This window comes from Pantherophis guttatus, chromosome 1 (assembly GCF_059756535.1).
Source record: "Pantherophis guttatus breed Tessera chromosome 1, ASM5975653v1, whole genome shotgun sequence".
Taxonomy (NCBI): domain Eukaryota; kingdom Metazoa; phylum Chordata; class Lepidosauria; order Squamata; family Colubridae; genus Pantherophis; species Pantherophis guttatus.
In genome coordinates this window covers 110,823,818-110,847,428 of record NC_142063.1, presented here as the reverse complement: position 1 = coordinate 110,847,428, position 23,611 = coordinate 110,823,818, and the positions used below count along the sequence as shown (strand labels likewise).

At 40.6% G+C, this 23,611-nt stretch overlaps 2 protein-coding genes across 5 annotated transcripts in view; both read right to left on the bottom strand.

Moving 5' to 3' along the window:
• The window catches only part of LOC117658046 (NACHT, LRR and PYD domains-containing protein 12-like), a 74,176-nt gene extending 63,608 nt beyond the window's left edge, over nucleotides 1-10,568 (bottom strand). For all 3 annotated transcript variants that reach the window (XM_087881375.1, XM_087881391.1, XM_087881383.1), the window contains exons 1-3: nucleotides 10,349-10,568; nucleotides 6,523-6,933; nucleotides 5,608-5,904 (exon numbers count right to left, since the gene is read on the bottom strand). In XM_087881375.1, the coding sequence (XP_087737501.1) occupies nucleotides 5,608-5,878 (271 nt within the window). In that variant the 5' untranslated portion in view covers nucleotides 5,879-5,904; nucleotides 6,523-6,933; nucleotides 10,349-10,568. The remainder of the gene's footprint in view (nucleotides 1-5,607; nucleotides 5,905-6,522; nucleotides 6,934-10,348) is intronic.
• Nucleotides 10,569-16,361: 5,793 nt separating this feature from the next.
• On the bottom strand, nucleotides 16,362-23,607 carry RNH1 (ribonuclease/angiogenin inhibitor 1). Of its 2 annotated transcripts, XM_087881355.1 has the most exons (7): nucleotides 23,370-23,607; nucleotides 23,066-23,236; nucleotides 22,706-22,876; nucleotides 22,352-22,522; nucleotides 21,989-22,159; nucleotides 21,627-21,797; nucleotides 16,362-17,425 (listed from the first exon to the last, which is right to left on the bottom strand). In XM_087881355.1, exons 1-7 carry the CDS (start codon nucleotides 23,567-23,569, stop codon nucleotides 17,269-17,271), a joined length of 1,212 nt encoding a protein of 403 aa, XP_087737481.1. In that variant the 5' UTR covers nucleotides 23,570-23,607; the 3' UTR covers nucleotides 16,362-17,268. The 2 variants fall into 2 exon arrangements, with proteins under 2 accessions (XP_087737481.1, XP_087737491.1); XM_087881365.1 differs by lacking the exon at nucleotides 23,370-23,607 and having other exon boundaries at nucleotides 22,989-23,215.
• Between the last annotated feature and the right edge of the window lie 4 nt (nucleotides 23,608-23,611).

Sequence of the window (23,611 nt, the reverse complement as noted above, 5' to 3'; positions counted from 1 at the left end):
AGCAACTATGTCTGTCTACATTTACAATGTATATTAGATTTCCTATCTAACTGTTCCTATGCATTTCTATGCATTTCTTTTTGGAAGAGGGAGAGCTACTATTAAACCACTCCTTCCACTCCTATGACACCAAACCATTCCAAAATGATATCAAGATCCCTGATATAAAAGGCCATCGAGAGATCAAGGAGGGTTAGGACACATGTGCTTTCCATTTCCCGCTCCCATTAGAGGCCATCCATTAATCCTCTAGACCAATGGTGGGATTCAAAATTTTTTACTACTGGTTCTGTGGGTGTGGCTTTGTGGGTGTGGCAGGGGAAGAATACTGCGAAATCCCCATTTCCTCCCCACTCCAGGGGAAGGATACTGCAAAATCCCCATTCCCTCCCCACCCCACTAACCTGCTTTCCAGCTCCTTTCTCCTATGCAAGGCAACAAAAGAAGACCCAGCCAATGAGCTGGGACTTAGGAGGCAGCGAATAGATCAGGGGCAGGACCAGCCAGGGGTGGTATTTGCTGGTTCTCCAAACTATTCAAACTTTCTGCTATTAGTTCGCCAGAACCGGTTAGAACCAGCTGAATACCACCTCCGCTCTAGACCATCTCAGTGCTAGATCCCAACCCAAAACATGTTGGGAAAGGATCTAGGTAATCATTTCCTCCAGGGCTCTTCAAAGCTGTACCACTGGTTTGGCAGCATTTTTCATCCTTTTGGTCTCTGAATAAATTCCCCACCTTTTATCATCTTCATATCTACTTTTCAATCTTGGTTTGTTTTTCATATGTGAAAGTTGAAGGTAGAAAACCTTGCATGCCCAACGGTGGGGGCTTTGAGGTGTTGGGTGGTGTTTCATAACATTACACAATTTATTTTCCAAGTATGTCTTAAATGTGTGGAGTTTTGCATACCATCTTTATCAAAGCAAAACCCCTAACTTGGATACCAGTTGTTTTTGGTTTTTCCAATTGTCTGTAAGTTTTTTTTTTCAGGCATTAGAGTTTTAGAAGCCAAGTGAACTCTTCACTGTATTTCAGCTGAATGTAAATTGGGTTTCAATTATGCCATGTCAGCCATTCAATCTGTGTAGCTTTTTCTTCTCTAGCCTAAGTAATTTAATGAAATTACAGCTCCCTAGATCTTTGGGCAACTCTTTGAGGGTGGGTGGGTTGTGCCCTCCTTTAAGAATGCTGCTGTTTCTACAGAGGCTAATCTCATGCCATCCGAGCAAATGTCAGGCAAACAAAAGCAGACCTTCAGGATGCATCAAGACATAAATGGGATTTCTTCTTGGGATTAAGAATGGTTCTGGGATACTTCTCGGCTCCCAGATTTGGGATCTTCAATGTAGAAATGTACTCAGGGGTTTCATATTTGGCAACTGTCCTTTCCCAAGTCATCTTTCATTTCCTTTCCACTTGGAGCTCCTGTGACAGAATGCTGTCTTTGGATACAATCTGGGTCAGTCACCAGGACCAGAAGTTTTGTCTTACAAGATAGAGCCCAGCAGAGTGAATGTTCTTGGGCCATTCTGTGTGTGATATTTATTTGGTGCCTATTGTACATAGCTGTTTAGACATTGATTGGGTGCTGATAGTTGGCTATTAAGCGATTGGCTGTGCTTGTGCTGTCAAGGCCTCGCCTCCTTAAGTAGTTGATAAGATAGTGCTAAATCTGCACTCATGTTGACTAATGAAGGGCTCTTTTACCAATCAATCACTTCCCTGGCTGTTTTTGTCCCTGCTCATGCAACAATCTTAGTAGCTACAAATGTTGTCATTCTTTGTTTTCTGGCTCCACCAAGCATTACATACCCTGCTCTCTTCCTTAACAGCAACAAAGCATCACCACCTGTAATGTATTATAATATTGCATCAGATCAGGAAACATGAGTGGTCTACCTCATGGTCAGCTCATGACCTGGTAACTTTCAGGCTCTCTTATGCTACCCCTTCTGCAGGGAGGCTGGACCCATTTGACTGCTCTGTGTCCAGCAAATTAATGGATGTAAGTGATGGTAAATTCATCCCTGATGGACAGAGTGTTCCTGGCACCTTTTGAAGATGTTCTGATGCATCAACTCCTCATTAAGCCATTCATGGATGCCACTGTTCTGGACACTGACTAATACTGATGATGTTACCTAGTTTGGGTAATGAAATATTTGCAAGAACAGAACAGAACAGAACAGAACAGAACAGAACAGAACAGAACAGAACAACAGAGTTGGAAGGGACCTTGGAGGTCTTCTAGTCCAACCCCCTGCTTAGGCAAGAAATCCTACAACACTTCAGACAAATGGTTATCCATTCTCTTCTTTAAAACTTCCAGTGATTGGAGCATTCACAACTTCTGGAGGCAAGTTGTTCCACTGATTAATTGTTCTAACTGTCAGGAAATTTCTCCTTAGTTCTAAGTTGCTTCTCTCCTTGATTAGTTTCCACCCATTGTTTCTTGTCCTACCCTCAGGTGCTTTGGAAAATAGTTTGACTCCCTCTTCTTTCTGGCAACCCCTGAGATATTGGAACACTGCTATCATGTCTCCCCTATTCCTTCTTTTCATTAAACTAGACATATCCAGTTCCTGCAACCGTTCTTCATATGTTTTAGCCTCCAGTCTCCTAATCATCTTTGTTGCTCTTCTCTGCACTCTTTCTAGTCTCAACATCTTTTTTACATCGTGGCAATGAAAACAGAATGCAATATTCCAAGTGTGGCCTTACCAAGGCATTGTAAAGTGGTATTAACGCTTCACATGATCTTGATTCTTTCCCTCTGTTTATGCAGGCTAGAACTGTGTTGGCTTTTTTGGCAGCTGCTGCACACTGTGTCTCATATTTAAATGGTTGTCCATTAGGACTCCAAGATCCCTCTCACAGTTACTACTATTGAGCAAGGTACCACATATATGGTACCTGTGCATTTTGTTTTTCTTGCCTAAATGTAGAACCTTACTTTTTTCACCATTGAATTTCATTTTGTTAGATAGCGCCCAAAGTTCAAGTCTGTCAAGATCCTTCTGTATCTTGAGCCTATCTTCTGGAGTGTTGGCTATTCCTGCCAGCTCGGTGTCATCTGCAAATTTGATGAGTTCCCCATCTATCCCCTCGTCCAAGTCATTGATGAAGATGTTGAAGAGTACTGGGCCTAAAACAGAGCCTTGGGGTACTCCACTGCATACTTCCCTCCATGTCGATGCAATTCCATTGAGGACTACACATTGAGTGTGATTGGTCAGCCATTTATGAATCCATCTGGTGGTGATGCTGTCTAACCCACATTTTTCTACTTTATGTAGTAGTGGGTTATGGTCTACTTTATCAAATGCTTTACTGAAGCCCAAGTAAATTATATTGACCGTATTCCTCTGGTCCACTAATTTTGTCACTTTGTCAAAGAATGCAATAAGATTAGTCTGGCATGATCTGTTTTTGACAAACCTATTTTGGCTTTTGGTTATTTCTTTGTTTGCTTCTAGGTGTTCGCTGATTCGTTGCTTGATTATCTTTTCCAGAATCTTCCTTTGTATTGAGGTCCAGCTGATAGGTCTGTAGTTTCCTGGATCTATTTTTTTTCCCTTTTTTGAAGGTGGGAACTACATCAGCTCTTTTCCAGTCCTCTGGCAGTTCCCCAGTGCTCCAGGAGCTTTGAAAGATATATTGTAGTTCAGTGGTTCTGAGATCTCATCTGCCAGTTCCTTCAGAACCTTGGGGTGTAATCCATCCAGTCCTGGTGATTTGAACTCGTCTAGGGTAGACAGGTGTTCACTTACCATTTTCTTCCCTATTTTAACTTGTGTTCCTAATCTGCTTTTTGTGGTGCTGTTTTTGATAGGTTGGACTGTTTTTTCCCTTTGCGTAAAGACAGATGCAAAAAACGAGTTAAGTAGTTCTGCTTTCTCCCTGTTGCTTGTCACCTTCTTGCCACTTTCCCTCAGCAATGGACCAATTGTTTCCTTGACTTTTTTCTTGTTTTTAACATGTTGGAAGAAGCTTTTTAGTTTAGCTACAAATATTCTACTCTCCTTTATTGGATGCTTTCCATCCAATCTTGCAACTTTCCTTCTTAGGGAGAATGGTTGAGAAGGTGGTGGCATTGCAACCTCAGACTATCCTGAAGCAAATGGATTATACTACCCTTTTCACTCAGGTTTGAAGCCCACATACATAAACAGCATTGGTCATAGTCATGGATGACATCTGTTGGGATAGGGATGGACATAATGCATCCATCCTTGCTTTTCTTGACCTCTTAGCTGTTTTTGTTATCATGGTATCCCTTTGGGCTAATTTAGAGAGTTGGGGGTGAGTGTTCTGTGCTGGTTTGCCTCCTTCCTTCAAGGCTGGTCCCAATTAGTGTTGATGGGAAGTGAGAAGTCTAGCTCACAGCCCTCTTTTGAGGGGTGTTGCAGGACTCGGTGCTTTCTCTCATACTTTTTAACATCTACATAATCTATATTGATGTACATGAAACCACTGGATTACATCATCTATTGCTTGAGATGAGGTATCATTAATATCTGCGTGATACCTCAGTTTATATCTCCATCCCAGGTGAAGTGAGTGATGCTGTGGATGTTCTCTCACAGTGCCTGGAGACTGTGGAGGCCTGAATGGGGAACAATAGACTTCTAATGAACCTTGATAAGACAAAGTGGCTGTGGCTGAGCCCCTCTGCATCCAGGAGTTTAGCATCTTTGGTCTTCGATAAGGTTGTACTTTCCCAGACAAAAACCATGCATAATCTGGGGGTCCTCCTATATTCTCAGCTCCTGTTCAAAGAATATATAGCAGCTACAACTAGGTGGAACTTTGCTGAACTGCATACTGCATAAAGCCCTACATGGATGGGGCCAAGATACCTTCAGAGCTATCTTAATCCTATTAATTCAGGACACCCCATCCTCTAAATCAGGTAAGGTATGTTGTGGACTCCATTACTTAAAAATTCTGCCTTCTCTACCATTGCTCCTTCCATGTGGAACACTTTTTCTCCCAAGGTGAGGCAGGCTCCCCTCCCCTGGTCTACTGAAAAAGTATAAAAACATGACTCTGAGGCCTTCCTTGGGGCACACAGAAGAGCATGCCACTATAGAGGGACTTAGCACCCTGAAAACCTTTTAATTAATTTTCATACATTCTTGCCTTTTTAAATTGTAAATTTTATTTATCAGATTTTTATGCTTTCATATTTTTTTTACTTGTATATCATACCAAGTCTATCTTTTAGGAAGAGGCACAGTTTTAATAATTTGATAAATAAATAAAACCTTTAAGAATCTCCTTTAAATTTAGATCAATGAACTGTTTGGTTGAACTTGGCTTATTTCTTTTCTTTTTTTTTTCCCAGTAATAGGAAAGTGCCAAATTGAGTGACAGAGCAGATGCTTCCCTTGGGTTTGATTTCAGGTCCAAGATTAGAAGGTATGTCAGGCCAGAAGGAAAGTTCCTCTCTGAAATCCCAGGGACTCACTGCCAATCCTAGTCAACATCAAAGAATTAGTGGAACACAATTCAGTGGAGACAGCTCCCCAAATCACAATTGATGTTTATTTCCAGCTGATTTTACATGAGAGAACCTTTCTGTAATATGTTCAATTTTCTTACCTTTCTGTAAAGTTTCCTCAAGTTTTCTAGCAACATCATTTATATTGCTTTTTTGAAGGACACGAATGCACACCTCTGGAGCCTCTTCTCCATAATTTTGAATCAGGAGATCTACAACTTCTCGCTGATTAGCTTTCTCCAATGAAGCAATAGGAATGTTTGGCTTTCCATTGTGGTCAATACCCTTTAGCAACCATTTAAAATCATTAAATTGCTTCTCAAGGAGGTCATTCAATGCTTTGAAAAGTTCTTCTCTCACAGCGTTGTTCATGTCAGTTATGATAGATTATATCTGACCTAAAATTAAAATTAGAGAAATTAATATTTTATAGAAAATGTCAAGAGTGTGAGTAAAGCAAAGTTTTTGGGAAGCTTGTCTCAAAACTGCTGCCTATGAATTGAGGGGAATCACTTCCCCAAAGCCTAGCAAAAATGCCAGCGGATTAAAACAGAGCCCAGCTCACAAGGGTGACTTCTTTCTTTTGCAAAACACCATCACTTGATGGACCACTGAGCATCCTTCCTAGTCGACTCTACTTTCTCTTCCTCTTCTGGAGTAAATAGTAGGCCTTTTCCCAGCTTTAGTAAACCAGGGTCTCCCTTTGGCTCCTTTGCTGCTTATCTGACTCCTTTTAGCAACCAATTTCTCCTGCTGCTGTTTGCAACATATGAGTTTGCTTGCCACCCAGCAAGGCAACAGGATGCAAAAAGACACAAACAGGGGTGGGAGATGGGAGGCTAAGTTGCAGCCCCCCTCCCATGTGACTCCAGGCCTGTGCAGGATGCCAAGAATCCAAATTTGATCATGTGACCACAGAGGGTTTCAATGGCTATAACATCAGGTATGAGTAAGCTACCCGGTATCATTGCAATTTCAAATGGGCATTGAACAAATGGTCATAAATTGAAGACTACCTGTAAAGAAAATGAAGTGAGGCACAAAATGAAGATGTGTCTGGTTATAATCCAAAGGTGCTTTTTCAGGAGGCAACTAGATGTTCTTGTTTTTTCTTTAAAGACGTTTTGCTTCTCATCCAAGAAGCTGCTTCAGCTCTGACTGGATGATGGGGAATGAAAGCATTTATATTCCTTGCAGACAGCTTGTCATTTGCATTCTTTTAGAGAAGGGGTGTCAAAGTCAATTGCATCACGTGACGTCACCTAATGTATCACAACGTTTTTTGCCTCTGTGGAGCCGGGGGTGGGCGTGGCCTGTGTGTGATGCATCCGGCCCACGGGCCACTAGGTTGACACCCCGCCGGTCACCAGGAGGTTCATCTGGGTCAACAACATAGATGATGTTACTTAGTTTGGGTAATGCAAAGTCTGCAAGAAAACAAAGCAAGCTCATTTCAATACTGAGCTACAAATATTCTCCTTTATTAGACAGTATATTAGGAAGACAAATAAGCAGATGTTGAAAGGAAAGTTAAAAATAAGTGGAGCAAGAACATTGTAAAGGTAAGAAAATTGTAAATAATACATTTGGATTTAGCAATATTTGTGAATGGAATAACTCTTCTTCCAAATATTCCATCTGTCCTTCTGATTTGAATGTAAGGCCATCTAGTTAAGGCTCTCCAAACTACAGCAGTACTGAAGGGAATGTGCATTGCTCACTATCGCACTCAGTGAAGCAAAACAATAATCCACTTCTCTAACATGCATATTTCATAAAATGTTCATTCTGAGTCTTATTTAGAGGCTCAAATATGTACTGCTTTGGATAGTGCTCAATTCTGCCTTCTTTAATGGTGTCTTCCATTCATGTCAATAATGTTTTTTATTTCAAGATTATTTTTTTATCCCAGTTTCTCTTTGAATTTAGTCATTTTCTTCTCTTCATTTAAAAGACCAAAGACCAAAGAGGAAATACATTCTTAATTATAAATCAGGCCTTCAATTCAGAAAGCTAGTCAACAAAGTTGTCCACATATTGTGAGTCTCTTTTCCAGAAGGCACCTCTCCTCGGTCTGCTAGAACATACCATTAAGCAACAAAAAAATCCCAGAAGCTTAAACAAATGAAACTATAAGACCAAATGAAAACTGACCTTTTTTTTTTAACAGGTTCTCATTCAGAAAGAGAGGGGCTGCAGCCATACATTTTTAACAGTGGTGAAATCCAATTTTTTTTACTACCGGTTCTGTGGGTGTGGCTTGGTGGGCATGGCAGGGGAAGGATACTGCAAAATCCCCATTCCAGTGGTGGGTTCTTCCCGGTTCAGCCCGGTTCGGCCAATCTGGTAGCGGTGACGATATGACATCACCGAACCGGTTCTCTTTGTTCGGGAGCTGGGCCCTCCTGCCCCCCCATTATTCTTACCTTTTATTTGGCCCTGCCCCCAATTTTTTGCTGCCTCCCGAGTCCCAGCTGATCGGCTAGAAGGAAAAAAACTGTTTAAACTCTTGCCGCAGGGCTTCAAAGGGCCGCCCTACAGCTGATCAGTGTTAAAAGGCAGTGTGGTGGTAGACCAGTGTGCTCAAAAAACAAATGGGTAGACCAGTGCCTCCAAAAACAAATGGGTAGACCAGTGCCTCCAAAAACAAATGAGTAGACCAGTGCCTCCAAAAACAAATGGGTAGACCGGTGCCTCCAAAAACAAATGGGTAGACCAGTGCCTCCAAAAACAAATGAGTAGACTGGTGCCTCCAAAAACAAATGGGTAGATCGGTGCCTCCAAAAACAAATGAGTAGACCGGAACGCTCCAAGAACAAATGAGTAGACCGGTACAGTTCTGCAAGCAGTTAAAAGTCTGGTAGACCAGTACCTCTGCTAAATCCTAAAGAATTGTCACATGACCATCAAACCACACCCACAAAATAAGCCACACCCACAGAACTGGTATAAAAAAATTTAGAACCCACCCCTGCCCCATTCCCACCCTACTCTGGGGCCAGCCAGAGGTGGTAATTGCCGGTTCTCCGAACTGCTCAAAATTTCCTCTACCGGTTCTCCAGAACCTGTCAGAACCTGCTGGATTTCACCCCTGATTTTTAATAAAGAAATTGTTTTACCCTGACTCTATATTTCCAGCAAGTAGTATTCTTGATTAGTTCTTGCAAAATGTAACATAGATGTTTACTTGAAATAGACTCTTGAAATTTGCTGCCTACCCAATTCAAAAGCACAGAAAATGCCTAAGAAGGCTCCCACCCATTCATGAATTGCAATGGGATGGGGAGCCTTGAAAACAGATATTCTCTGAGAATATCTCACTGCAAAACAACAGGCATCCACTCTCATAGCCTCTGGACTATGACTGTTCCAAAAGGCCTTTGAGACTGGACTGTTGTGGGATTTCTGGTGGCATGAATGGAATTATTGCTATTCTACTATATGATTAACAGCACTTTTAGAATATAAACTAAATTTTATCATATTGTGTTCTTTTATTGCTGAACTGGATCTTGTGGCACCTCCTATATACTGTACCATTTAACGATTTCAGTGGAGGGGGCCACTACCACACATTCCTAAATATATGAACAAATATAGAGACAAAAAGAGCTGTTCTGGGGAAACCCTTTAGAAATATTTTGGGGTTTTTAAAGTCTGGCTTGTATTCAATGAGAAACCAGTTCACAATCCCCACTGACATCTTCCCCCCCCCCCCCCGATACTGCCAAGGAGGTCAGGATAGGCAGACGATAGCCTCGCTCTGATAGCAGATCCAAACTTCTAGCATTCTCTTTTTCCAACTCTTCTTGCAGAGACTCCAATGAGAGCCTGTGATGGACCACAACAAACTCCAATCCACACCGGTTCCTCCCTTTGTTCTCCAAGACCACAATCAGGAGCAGCGGACAAGACAAACATCTCTCCTTCCCTACAACTTTCTCTTGAGGCTAAATGATGTGGGCAGTGATTTCAACCCTCCCCCCCCAGCCACTTTCCCAACTTGGCAGCTCCAACATGCCTTACTTTGTTAGGCAGGCTCAGACTCAACAGACAAGATCTGACAGTGACTTCCATATCACATTTGGCATGATCTATGTTACCCTTTCCATTCACTTCACCCGTTAACCTTGGCCATAACCTAGCCACCGCCCTTCCTGATCTCCATTTGTCTGCTACGGTTAGGACTGAAAGAACTTCAAAGGCTGCTCAAAAACAAACAGAAGCCCCACAGATCGAACCAGGCTGGGGTTCCCACCCTCTGCATCTGGCTCATAGTGCCTTGCACGCCTGGCACATAAGCCCTTTTTCCTTCTTTCCCAGAGGGCACTTGAGGGCCAGATCAGCTTTTGCCAGGTAGGGACACATTTTCTGCTGTACTAATGCCCCAGATGTCACCTCTTCTGCTGAAGCATGTGATTAAACATTAAAAGCACAGACAGGTTGAGCTCTACACAGCATTTCAGCAGACTGGAAAGCCAGGAAAGTTTGTAAACATGAAATCACAGGAATTTCATCCTGGTATCAGGTATACACCCTATATGAGGAGCCAGATCTTGATGACCTCCAAGCAAAACTTAAGGGAAAAAATATCTCTCTGCTTATAGACTGATGGTGGAAATAAGGGTCCCTCTATTGCCAGCCCCATTCCAAGCTCAGATGAAGGGCCTCCTCCTTTCCTGGAGACGTTTCCTCCTTGCACAAATTATGCTGAAAAGTTTTCCTCAAAGGCCTTATATTTTTGCAAAGCATTGACTGCCCAAACAGACTACCCCCCACACACACACACGTTACACGAAATCCAACTCTCCTATATTTAAACACTTAGGATGGCAACCTTACCTTTTTGTGGCAAAAAAATGGAGTCTGAAAGTAAATTCGTCCTGAATTTGTAGACAGATAGATAAAGCTTTGCCCTTCATAGGCCTCAGATAAAAGTGCTTTCATTTTCAACAGTGGCCCTCCCTTCCTCGTTGCAGTTTATTCTGTGAGTTGTGTTTGCTCTGTCGTGTCCTGAAGTAGCTGCTTCAAAAGACAGGAAACGTTTCACAGCAGTTCTGCTAAATGAATATCAAACAAGAGAGCTGTAAAAGCCTTGAAAAGATGCCTTTAAACAAAGGTTGAAATGAAGATACGCACCGGCTGCTTCACTTAATGTCTTCCACACTTTTCCTAATTCTTTCTCAACCTCCCACAGTGTTGTAATACCAGAAAAGGGTTTCTGGGCATGTGCAGATTCTTTTTCTCCTCTTTGAAAGAGATGGAGGAGGCCAAGGACCTGGAGGAGGCTAAAGGGCAGATAAAGCTCTCCTCCTGAGGGGATCCTTGCTGCTCTAAAAAAAGGTTCCCCTCCTCCCCGCCCCCCCCCCCAGCTCTGTGGGAGAAATGTTTGCCTAACTTCCATGTTTCTGTCAATTCCTTTCTGAAGCTCTTCCTGTATCTGTGTATGTGATACCATTTGCCATAGCTTGCATTAGAATCTTGGTGAACATTAATTTGTGAACTTGGTGAGATTTCCTTCAGTGGGTTTGGTTTGGTCCTTTTACCAGTTTTCTGCTAATAAGCATCAATCATCTCATTGGAGTCTGTTTGATATAAGAAACTATTGGTTTTCCAATAAGCAGGTTTTCTGGCCAAAAGTTTTTTGCAGCTCTTATTTTGGGGGTGGCATTTTTCAACTACTGGCCCATTTGTCTACTCCTGGGTGTTGTTGTTGTCCACAACTCTTTGCTGCCAGCACTTAAAACTTGTCCTCCCATTTGATCCTGGGACAAACAGCCAGGATGAAGTAGGCGGAAGCTCCCTGGATGCCCGGGACTCTAGTCCTGCCAGCTATTATGTCAGCAATGAGTGCATTGAACATTCTGCGACAAGAGGTTTTGTGTATATTTTGCTGTGTTATCAATGGAATTCAGACCACCACTCTGAATTAGCGATTCCTTAACACAAATACATGCCAAATAAAAATATAAACAGTAAAATGCTTAAGATGATGGATTGCATTGTCTTATTCTTATTCTGCATCATAATTAACCGTCATTCAGAGCTGATGTAACTTTGAAAAATTGCTGAATGAGTGTACATTAAGAGAGAACTACCTGCAAGAGCTGCCTATGCTTTCCACTATGATCTCTACAGCATCCTTGCAGCTATAACATACATAGTATTGAGTAGGTAGGAATAAAATTTTTAATAATACTTAATTTTTTTAAAAAGTGTCTGGATGATGAGAAAGTAGAATTTGTCTCAATCTATTATAAGCATTCTCCAAAATACCTGGCTTCATAATATCATCACCATATTATTTCTTTATAATGCCTTGGAAAGGCCATACTTGGAATATTGTATCTAGTTTTGGTTGCCATGATGTAAAAAAGATGTTGAGACTCTAGAAAGAGTGCAGAGAAGAGCAACAAAGATGATTAGGGGACTGGAGGCTAGGGGAGACATGATAGCAGTGTTCCAATATTTCAGGGGCTGCCATAAAGAACAGGGATTCAAGCTATTCTCCAATGCACCTGAGGGTAGGACAAGAAGCAATGAGTGGAAACTAATCAAGGAGAGAAGCAACTTAGAACTAAGGAGAAATTTCCTGACAGTTAGAACAATTAATCAGTGGAACAAACAATTTGCCTCCAGAAGTTGTGAATGCTCCAATCACTGGAAGTTTTAAAGAAAAGATTGGATAACCATTTGTCTGAAGTGTTGTAGGGTTTCTTGCCTGAGCACGAAGACATCATCAAAGTAAGGCACTACCCCTGGAATGCCCTGTAGGAGGCATTCCATTATGGTTTTGAAAAGCCCTGGTGCCACACTCACCCCAAATTGTAACAGGTGGCATTTAAATGCCCCTCAGTGTGTGACAATAGTCTGTGCTTCAGTGGTGGCATTGTCCACTGGAAGTTGCTGATAGGCTTGTGCTAAATCAAGTTTTGCGAATATTTTGCCTTGCCCCAGCGAGTGCAGTAGATGCTGGACAACCGGTACTGGCTAGGCACTCTGTTGCAAAGCCTTATTTAGGGTACATTTATAGTCAGTGCAGATGTGAATTCACCCATCTGGTTTAATTGGGGTGACTATTGAGGTCTCCCATTTAGCATGATCAACTAGCTCCAGAATTCCCTGAGCAATTAGTTTGTCTAATTGACTATCTATTTTGGGCCGGAGAGCAAAGGGGACCCTCCTTGGCTTCATTCTGATGGGGGCTACATTAGGATCTAGCTTGAAAGAGGTGGGTTTCCAATCTACTTGCCCAAAGTTCCATTGAAAACGTCTGCAAATTCCTTCATCAGGTCCTTGAAGCTGTCATCTTGGACTGTGTGGATGCCAGTCACTCCTAAACCCAGAGATTCAAACCACTCCAGTCCCAGCAGGCTTGGGAGTTCATTGTCCACTACGGTCAGCTGCAGCTGTCCGATGAACTTTTCAAACTTGATTTGAAAGGATCTGCTCCCTAGGACAGGGACCCAGTTTCCTTGATAGTCTTTTAAAATCATTTTCTACAGTTCCAGCTGTTTCTTTTCCAGTCCTGGAATTGCTTTTTTGACTGTCTTCCAGGACACAATGGTCAGGTATGACCCCGTGTCCACCTCCATATCACATGGGCACCCCTCGATGCATACCATGATATGGATTTTTTTTTTATTTGTGCACACTGGAGTGTCCTATGATTGTTTGATGTGCTTCTTTGGTGTCTGCGGCTTGGTTTTCCCGGCGGTTGTTCTTTGGAAATTGTGTTTTCCTGGATCTTGTTCGGCTTTCTGCCTGCCACGCTGTCTGCTGGGGCCGGTACATGGCCGGCTGGTTGGCTCAACAAGCTTTTGTGATGTGACCCTTCCTCTCACATCTTTGGCAAATTGCATCCCAGAATCGGCAGCTCACTCTGGGATGGTTTACCCCACAGCTGGCATGCAACGGCGATTTGTCTCACGTCTCTGGCTTTCCTGTCTTCCGTTCGAATCGCAGGCGATGGATTTCATCATCTTCATTGGTGGAGTCCTTGGGCTCCCAGCTCTCCTGATGTACCATGGCTGCTCTTGGTGACCTGTTTGTGTGTCCTGTTTTTTTGATAGCTGCTGCTGTTTTATCAGTTGCTTCAGAGGCTCTAGCTTCCTCTAATGCAATTTTAAAAGTGAGATTAGGCTGGGATAGCAGCCTTCTCTGTAATTGGAGGTCTCTCAGTCCAAAGACCAGTCTATCCATCATTGCTTCTCCTATATTGCTAAATTTGCAGCAATCCGCAGTTTTTCTTAAAGCAGCAATGTATTGATTAATCATCTCCCCTTCCTCTTGATTTCTGTGGTAGAAGTTGTGTTTGTATATCATCGGTGAGGGTATGGGTGTGTAATGGGCTCTGGGTGATTCTTGGAGGGTTGGCCACAGTACCATCTGTAAGTCAGCTGGTTTTGATACTGCCTCAGCCATATCAAGGACTTTGGGTCCACAGTAACTTAGGAAAAGTGCCCTTTCCTGTTATCTGATAGACCCAATAGATCGTTGGCTTCCAGGAAACAGTTGAACATGTATTTCTTCCACGATTCCTTAGCTGGGTTGAATGGAGCAGGTGGGGCATATGAGGTCATCTTGGATGCCAATGTAGATGTCCAGATGCTGCGATGATGGCGAATGCCATGTGGATGTCCAGTTCAGATCAGCTCGATTGTCCTTTGTTTTCTTATTATCCCACCTTCATTGCCAGTGTTAGTTGGGGAGGGGGGTCAAATGAAGAGGCAGGACTCCAGGTAGTGACTTCAGCTCCTTATTTAGCAGCTCGGAATAACTTCTGAGCTGGCTGGCCAACAGCACCCTCTTTTAAAGGGAGCTGTCAGGCAGCCTGGCCACTGCCATCGCTTTATTTTCCTGCTGCTCAAATGGACCAATGAGTTGCGGGTATGCTAATGTCTTGGCTAACCCGGACCTGAGTGAAGCCTTTGTTCCCGGCTTCACTCCCTATTTACATATTTAACAGAAGCTTTTCTTCCACAAAGGTTTAAGTGGAGACACACAGCCGCTGCTTCACTTAAGATCTTCTGCAGCCTTCCGGGTGCTTTCTCAGTCTCCTACAGAGATTGTAATATCAGGGAAGAGCTTATGGACACAGATTCTTTTTCTCCACTTTGAAAGAGATAGAGGGGGCTAATGACTTGAAGGAAGTTACAAGGAGAAAGTTCTTGTCCTGAAGTGAATCCCAAGTTGCTCATACAAGCCTAGAAAATGCTTCCCTCCTGTTTCACCTTAAACTCCATGGGAGAAGTATTGTGTTTGCTAGATCAGATATAATGCAGCTTTTGTATTCCCTGTCAATCCACCTCCGAAATTCTTCCTGTTTTTATGTGTGTGTGATACTATAGTATTGCTATCAATCTCACGATTGAACTTTTGGAATCTAGCATGAGCATTGATTCTCACAGATAATAACTTAAGAACTTGGTAAGATTTCATTCAGTGGATTTGTTTTGTCTTTTCGCCAGCTTTCTGCTTAGTGAGCATGAACTGATTTTCTAACAAGCAGCTTCTCTGGCCATAGTTGTTTACAGCCATTTTTCAACTACTGGCCCCTTTGTCTACTCCATGGACTATCTTGGAGAACTGCTGGCCAAAATTCTTTACTGTCAGCACTTAGCAATTCATCCCTTCCACTTGATCCTTGGAGAAGCAATTGGGTTGAAGCAGGAAGATCCCTGGATACCACAGGACTCTGATCCTGCCAGCTGTGTGTTGCTGGTTGTGTCAGTATTGAATACACCCCCCCCAACTTTGCTCCACTAAAATAGCCCGAAGGTGAAGCTTAAGGAAACTGTTTCATTCATAAAACAATGTATCCATTAATAAAACCGCACAGCTAAAAGGATCTCCAAATAGACAGGCCAACTAGATAAAGGACTGAAATGGATTGTGCAGGCTGGGGTCAAATCAGGAAAACAAAACACTTAGGATTTACATTTCCTCTTTTCATTTAGGGCTAGTCATGACCCCACATGCCACAAAAGAAAATCTTGCAAGGACAATTAAAATACTATATCCAGTATAAAGAACATAGAAGGAAAACATTTTCATACAAATACCAACACACCAATAACCCAAAACATATACAAACCCACTGACTCACAACCCCAATTTGCCAGCTGCCTCCAAGAACACACCTTGTTGCCATTACTGTAATCTGTCTAATCAATAAGACTCTGTCTTTTCTTCCAAATCTTTTAAAGTGTAAGTGCTAATACCTTCAAAAGAAACCTACATTTTGAATGTTCTACAAACAGTAATCCATGAATAGCATTGTAGTCTATACCTGGTTTCTATATTGAATTCCATTCTTGGTCACATTTATTACTCCAATATGAGGTTATTTTGGATGTTAAGACATATCACCACAACTCAGTATATTTAATCCTCACTTAGCAACATGAATTGGGATAAGAAACTCTGTTAGTAAGCAATGCAGTTATAAGGCATGATGCATGTGATTACACTGCCATATAGCAGTTCTGGCAGTCCCAGTTACCATTATTAAGTGAATACTATGTATTTGCAGCATCTCCAGGTCATGTGATCACCACTTGCAACCTTTAGCTAACTTTCCCATTGACTTTGCTTTTTGGAACACAGTAGTGAGGGTTACCAAGGTTGTCCATGTGACCATGGGATGTTGCAATGTCATAACTGTGAACAGAGTATCTGAATTGTGATCATGTATCTGTGGGAATGTTACAATGGTTGCAATTACAAGGACCCTTTGTAAATACCTCTCATTCAACACTACTGTAAGTTTCAACGTTCACTGAACTAGTGTACGTTAATCAAGGAATATTGGTGAGAGCTCCACTGTTCCACAAAAGGAGCCTCCTATGCTGAATTGCACTTTTAAAAAAGTTAAAACTTTATTGATGTGAAAGGCAAACCAGCAACAAGTAACAGAAAACTTATGAAAACTGTATGCAAAATCATACACACATGTTGAGTTCAACTTTGAACTAAATATGTTCTGTTCTAGTGATAATTACATTTTATAATGATTGAAGCAGACCAATAGTTACAACGAAATGAAGCAATTGCAGCACAGTCAAAATCACAGGTAAATCAGAAACTAATCAAGGCAAAAATCAGCGAACAAAATGTTCCTTCAAATAAGAAAAATATCTATTAAATTCCAAGTTTTTCCAATGATTCATTAACAACTGTGGCAAGAAAGGGGTTAAAAAGGGACAAAACTCACTTAACAAACATCTAACTTACTAACAGACATTTTGGGCTCAATTGTGGTCATAAGTTCAGGACTACCTGTATATTAAATTCCAACTCTTCCTTACCATATTCAGAATGGAAATAAAAATAGATCAATCAAATAAGCAAGCATGAAGAAACAGCATCCAGAGGCTTAGCCATTGTCAGATGCAAGGAACCCTGAGCTGATAAGAGAATTTCATCGGATAGGTTGCATTCTCTTGGCAACAACCAGATTGAAATGAGACAACTTGTCACAGCCAACTCGCCACGGACAATGCCATGGTCAACTCAATCCAGCCAACTTGTAGCAGGACAATTAAACCATTCAATTTAATTATTTAAAATATTTTTTAATATTTTCATTTTTGTCATTCACATTTCATTTTGTCCCTCCTTTTGCAGCCTTTTTTTAAATGATTCTATTCCACCATTTCTTTGATTAGTGTAACTCTTGTCCTGTGGTGAGGTGGCTATGGCAACTTGGCCATGGCGATTTGGCGCAGCAACCTGTCCTAGATGCCAACCAAATTAGGGTTTTAGGGATTCTGAAAGTGGTCAGGTCTGCGCCTCTTCCTGCTCTGCAAGGACTCTGAGCTTGCCAGTCTCTTCACTCCTCCTTGGTTTCTAGCTGGAGATTCCACCATAGCTGTTTCCTTCCATTTTCCATTCTGTATAATGTATTTTCCATTCAACCTATAATTTAAAAAAAAGTATGTTAACCTCCCAGCAGAAATCCCTAATAATGAGATTATAATCTGATTCATCCTAGTTAATTTCAGGGGTGATTTGTTTTCACTCATTCTAGGGTGTTTTGTCTGATCAAAAAGTTTGATTTCCAGTCTCTTTGGGAAGATTTGCTATCATTACAATTTAACTGGTGTGTGTGTGTGTGTGTGTGTGTGTGTGTATTTTATCCTTGGTATCACACTGTTTCTCAAATTGATCTTCATCTCCCCCCCAAAAAAATAAATTAGGAAAACAGCTATCTCATATTTGCACGCCCCTTATAGACCTCTTAGGAATGGGGTGAGGTCAACAGAAGACAGTTTAAGTTTAAAGTTTTGGGGGTTTGGGGAAGAAACTACAGAGTCAGGTAGTGCATTCCAGGCTTTGACCTCTCTGTTACTGAAGTCATATTTTCTGCAATCGAGTTTGGAACGGTTTACTTTGAGTTTATAACTATTATTTGCTCATGTAATGTTGTGGTTGAAGCTGAAGTAGTCATTGACAGGAAGGACATTGTGGCAGATAATTTTATGTACTATGCTTAGGTCAGACTGAAGTCGGCGTACTTCTAAATTGTCTAAGCCCAAAATTTGGAGTCTGGTGGCATAAGGTATTTTATTGTATTTTATTTCATTTTAAGGTAGCATGAGAGTGATCTCTATGTCAATTATCATATTTGAAATAAAGAAACGGCATACTGACATTAAAAACTGGCACTATTACAGTCAAATTATACTTTATAGTGCTGTAAGTCATTTAATTTCAAATGTGTTCTGAACTGATTTTTACATTTTGGACTTATTGATTGGTTACTATTTCTCTGAAGTATAATGGAACTACATATTACATTGGATAAGTATCTGACAAAATGAAACTAATTCTATAGTATCACCTCTTGACCCTTTAGGATCAGACATGTAATTAGAGTAAGAATTCCCCCCTCAATACTGTAATGGATCAATCTCATTAGGTATAACTAATTAATTTTATTGTTTTAGAAAAAGAATGAGAAAATATAATAATGGCTTTTTAATATTAATCACATGCAAAGCAATCAGGGGACAGAAAACTATCAAAATTACATTGTCTCAAATTAATATCCAATGGGAAAAATCAAGAGTTAACACATATTTAAAGATCCCAATGGGTTGATCCCAAAGGATACACTAAGAACATGCAGGAGGTAGCCATATGGTAGGCAGAGTTTATCTGGGAGGCTGGAAATTACAGTTAATTTGAATAACTGCTTCTTGTTAAAAGTTAATAAGGGGCTCTGCCAGCAAAGTCAGGAGGAAACACATGGCCAAGGAATCCCACCCAGAGGCAGAGGGCAAGTGGGCGGCATGAGAGCAGAAGAATGGCGAGAGCCAAGCCCGAAAGGCAGCCAAGCCTCGCTGTGTCCACCCTGAGGTGGCCCTTCGGCCAAACGCCTTACCTTCGTGGGCAGCCATGGTGAGCAGAGTGGGTGAGGCACGGAGATCAGCTGGGCCGCAGGGGCCATGTGGTCTGGGCAAACAAGTGAGCAAAGGAGCCAGAAAGCAGCTGGGCAGCAGGTGTGACTCTAGGTACTGGCCAAGGTGGACGAGGTGAGATAAGGAGTGGCTGGGAGGGGAGGGTTGGGATGGGGCGAGGCCAGCCAGTGGTGGTATCAGCCAGTTCTCTGAACTGCGCAAAATATTAACAACCAATTTGCTTGAACCAGTGCGAACCAGCTGAATCCCACCTCTGATTTGTATTCTTATAGGAATTGAAGGGAATGTGATTATTAATGACAACTGAACTGCCTCTCCCTGGATATATTTCCATAATATTAAAAATAAAAAAAATGATGTGCAGAGGAAACTGAAAGAACAATCTCTTTGCCAGGCCTGTCCAAATTTTCATCTCCACTAATTATCATCTTGTAAAAATAATAATAATAAAAAGTAATAAAACAGTAAAAAAAAACCATCTCACAATAACTGACTCAAAAACAATTACCTTTCTATTTTTTCACCTCAAATATTAATTTCCAAATAACACAACTTAATGTTTTACACAATTGTTTCCCTAAATTCTATCTATTTTATAATCCCCTTATCCAAAAACCCGTTACTTAAATCTTTAAATCCTAACTCAATATCATTTCATTATCTTTTTATTTTTATTTGAATGAATGTATTTTAAGAATATAAATCATTACTATTATCTTAAACAGCATCTTAACAATTACTCACAACAAATCATCTTCATTATTATTTATCTCAATATAATCCTGATTTAGCCAATAATCCCAACATATTTATCTTTAATTATTTATCACAGCACATCATCTTCATTTTAGTCCTCCTTTTACTTTTAATCCCAGCATAATCATTTTTATTTTAACTGTCCAACATAATCATTTATTTTTACTATTATTTCCAGCAAAATCATCTTTCTTTTTACTGTCAAACCCAGTATGATCATTTTTGTTTTTGCTGTCAAACCCAGCATAATCCTCTGAATTTTACTGTTAAACCCAGTAAAATCACTTTATTTTTTGCTGTCAATCCCAGCAGAATCATCAAAGTTTTACCCAGTATACTGTTAAACCCAGTATAATCATTTTTGTTTTGCTGTCAATCCCAGCATAATCTTCTGAATTTTCCTGTTAAACCCAATATATTCATTTTTAATCTCAACATAAGTTTCTTTAATTTTACTGTTATACCCAATATAATCACCTTATTTTATAATCATTACTTATTCATATTCATTAGCATTCTCTAATTCAGTATATCTAATCTTGTTTTCAATCTCAGCTTTGTTTACAATTTAACATTGAGGCTTAATTCTTACATCAAACATATCCACATATGAAATCAATAAAGTTTCTTGGATTCTTCTCATATTCATATATTTTCTTATTCATCTACAGAAAGCTCCTTTTTATCAAAACTACCCATCTTTACTTCATTTTTCTATTTTAGTCACATTATTTTATTTTCCATACAAACACCTTCTTTTATAATTAGTGTACATCTAAACAATACAGTTTCATTTTTTAATCAAACTATTTTTTGTTCTTCTTTCTAGCGTGAATATTTTATTTCTTCATTTCTTTGTCTGTCAAATTATAATCAATTTCAAATTCAGTGTTCCCAATATTAATTCTTCATGTATCATTTTAGTTCTTTTTATTCCTTATATTTCCTGCGAAGTACATCAACTTCCTTCTTTTATTAAAAAATCCATTGTATTTCCTCTTTCTTTCCCTCAAAAAAACCATCTGTAGACAAAGAAAAAACCTCTAGTCCCGACCACTCACGGCTGTTTCTCAGTAGTTTCACCATGCTCCAAGACAAATGACTAATTACAGTGTTTCTTTTTAAAATGGAAGGTGTTATTCTGCAATCCACACTTTCCCTTCGTCAAATACATCTCCATTTTGTTGTGATTATATAACAATCCAATTCAATCCATTTCTTCTTTTAAAATTCTTTTTTCCTTTTTTCCAAATCCAAATCTAATTTAAACAAATTCTTTCCAAGCTTTGCAATATGCCTCACTATTTATTTATTCCAAATACTTCAAAACCAAAATAGTTTGCCTTGCGGATCTTTTCCTTCTAAAGTCACTTTTCAAGATCTTCTATGCCCCTGTAATCCACAGCCGCTATTTTTAGGCTAAGGGGTCTTTCAAATTATAATTATTGCTCTAGCGTTGTTTCAAGCCTAGGTTGGTGTCACTCACCCAGCTTCAAAGAGCTCTGTTCTTTTCACTTTCCTCCTGCACATCTCTTCTTTCGGTATGTCCCAGCTTCGTGGCAGCCACCATGGCTGCCGCCCCCCACCGCCGATGCAGAGAGTTCCCTCCGACCTCCAAGGAACTTGCCTGTTCCTCTTGGTCATCCGAGGCACCTCTCTTTCACCCCCATCCCTGCAGGACAGTTCGGGTCCAAAGACCCACTGGCGGTGGTTCGGCAGTCGGGGTTTTTGCGGGGCTCATCAGAGCCCGCTATTTCCCCGACTGTCTCTCTGCAATGTCAAACCGGAAGTCGGAAATTACAATTATTTCTTGAAAGCGAGGCAGGTATGTATTTTATTGGAACTGAAAAGAATGTGCTTCCCTCCGGATGTATTTCCAGACTATTAAAAATCAAAAAACAGTTGCGCAGATCAAATTGAAAGGGGGGGAAATCACTTACTGCAGTGTTTCTATTGTACATTGTGGATGCTTGAGACCCTCACACAGCAGTTCCATTGTTTTGTCATCTGGGTTCTTGAGGGACAAGGATAACTCTCTCAATCTCTGGTTTCTCCTGAGTGCTTCGGTAAGATGCCGGCTGCAGGATTCGGTCAAGATCTCTTCAGCAAGCCTCCAAAGAAGGGTATGAAAAATCACAATTATTTCTTGAAAAACAAGCATCAAATGTACTCTTATAGTTATTGAAGGAAATGTGATTGTGTAAGGCAACTGAACTGCCTCACCATGGATATATTTCCAGAAAAGTAACAAGTCAAAAAATGATTGTGCAGCTCAAACTGAATTGAAGGAACAGTCACTTACTGCAGCATTTCTATTGCACATTCTGGATGTTTGAGACCCTCACACAGCACTTCCATTGCTTTGTCATCCGGGTTCTTGAGGGATAAGAATAATACATTCAATCTCTGGTTTTTCCTGAGTACTTCTGCAAGATGCCTGCTGCTCGATTCAGTCAGGGTTTCTCCAGCAAGGCTGCAGAAAAGAGTGAGAAAAATTGCAATTATCTTTTGAAAAACAAACAGGAATGTATTTTTACAGGAATTGAAGGGAAAGTGATTATGTAAGACAACTGAACTGCCTCTCCCTGGATATATTTTCAGAATATTAACAGTCACAAAAAGGGGTTGTGAAGATCAAACTGAATTGAAAAAAACGGTCACTTACTGCAGCATTTCTATTGTACATTCTGGATGTTTGAGACCCTCACACAGCTCTTCCATTGGTTTGTCATCCAGGTTCTTGAGGGACAATAATAATGCATCCAATCCCTGGTTTTTCCTGAGTACTTCTGCAAGATGCCTGCTGCTCGATTCAGTCAGGGTTTCTCCAGCAAGGCTGCAGAAAAGAGTGAGAAAAATAGCAATTATCTTTTGAAAAACAAGCTGGAATGTATTCTTACAAGGACTGAACGCAATATGATCATGTAGGAACTGAACTGCCTTCCTCTGGATATATTTTCAGAATATTAACATCAAAAGACTTTTGTGCCGATCAAACTGAAAGTAAATAGTCACTTACTCTAATATCTCTATTGTGCATTGTGGATGTTTGAGCCCCTCACAGAGTAGTTCCATTGTTTTAGCATCTGGGTTCTTGAGGGCTAGCTCTAACTCTCTCAATCTCTGGTTTCTCCTGAGTACTTCTGCAAGATGCCTGCTACACGACATGGTCAGGATCTCTCCGCCAAGCCTTCAAAGAAGAGTATGAAAAATTATAACTATTTCTTGAAAAACAAGCATAGAATGTATTTTTATAGGACTTGAAGTGACTGTGATTATGTAAGGCAACTGAACTGCCTCACCCTGAATATATTTCCAGAAGAATAACAGTGAAAAAATGATTGTGCAGCTGAAACTGAGAGGTATATGCATTTCTTACTTTAGCTCCTTTACTGTACATTCTGGATCATTGAGCCCATCGCACAATAGTTCCATTGTTTTGTCATCAGGGCTTTTGAAGGTCAGTTCTAACTTTCTCAATCTCTGGTTTTCTCTGAGTACTTCTGCAAGATGCCTGCCGCAGGATGCAGTCGAGATCTCTCCACCAAGCCTGTGGAGAATAGTATAAAGAATTAAAATTATTTCTTGAAAGTGAGGCAGGTATGTATTTTATTGGAACGGAAGAGAATGTGCCTCTCCCTGGATATATTTACAGAAAATTAACCCTCAAATGATAGATCAACCTAAAAGGAGTAGAGTAGTTGCAGAGTAGTTCCATTGTTTTGTCATCTAGATTCTGGATGTCCAAGTGTAACACTCTCAGTCTTGGGTTTTTCCTGAATACGTCTGCAACATGCCTGCTGAAAGATTCACTCAGGATCTCTCCAGAAAACCTGCAGAAAAGAGTGAAAAATATTGCAATTACCTTTTGAAAAGCAAGCATGGAATGTATTCTTATAGAGTTTAAAGAGAATGCGATTATGCA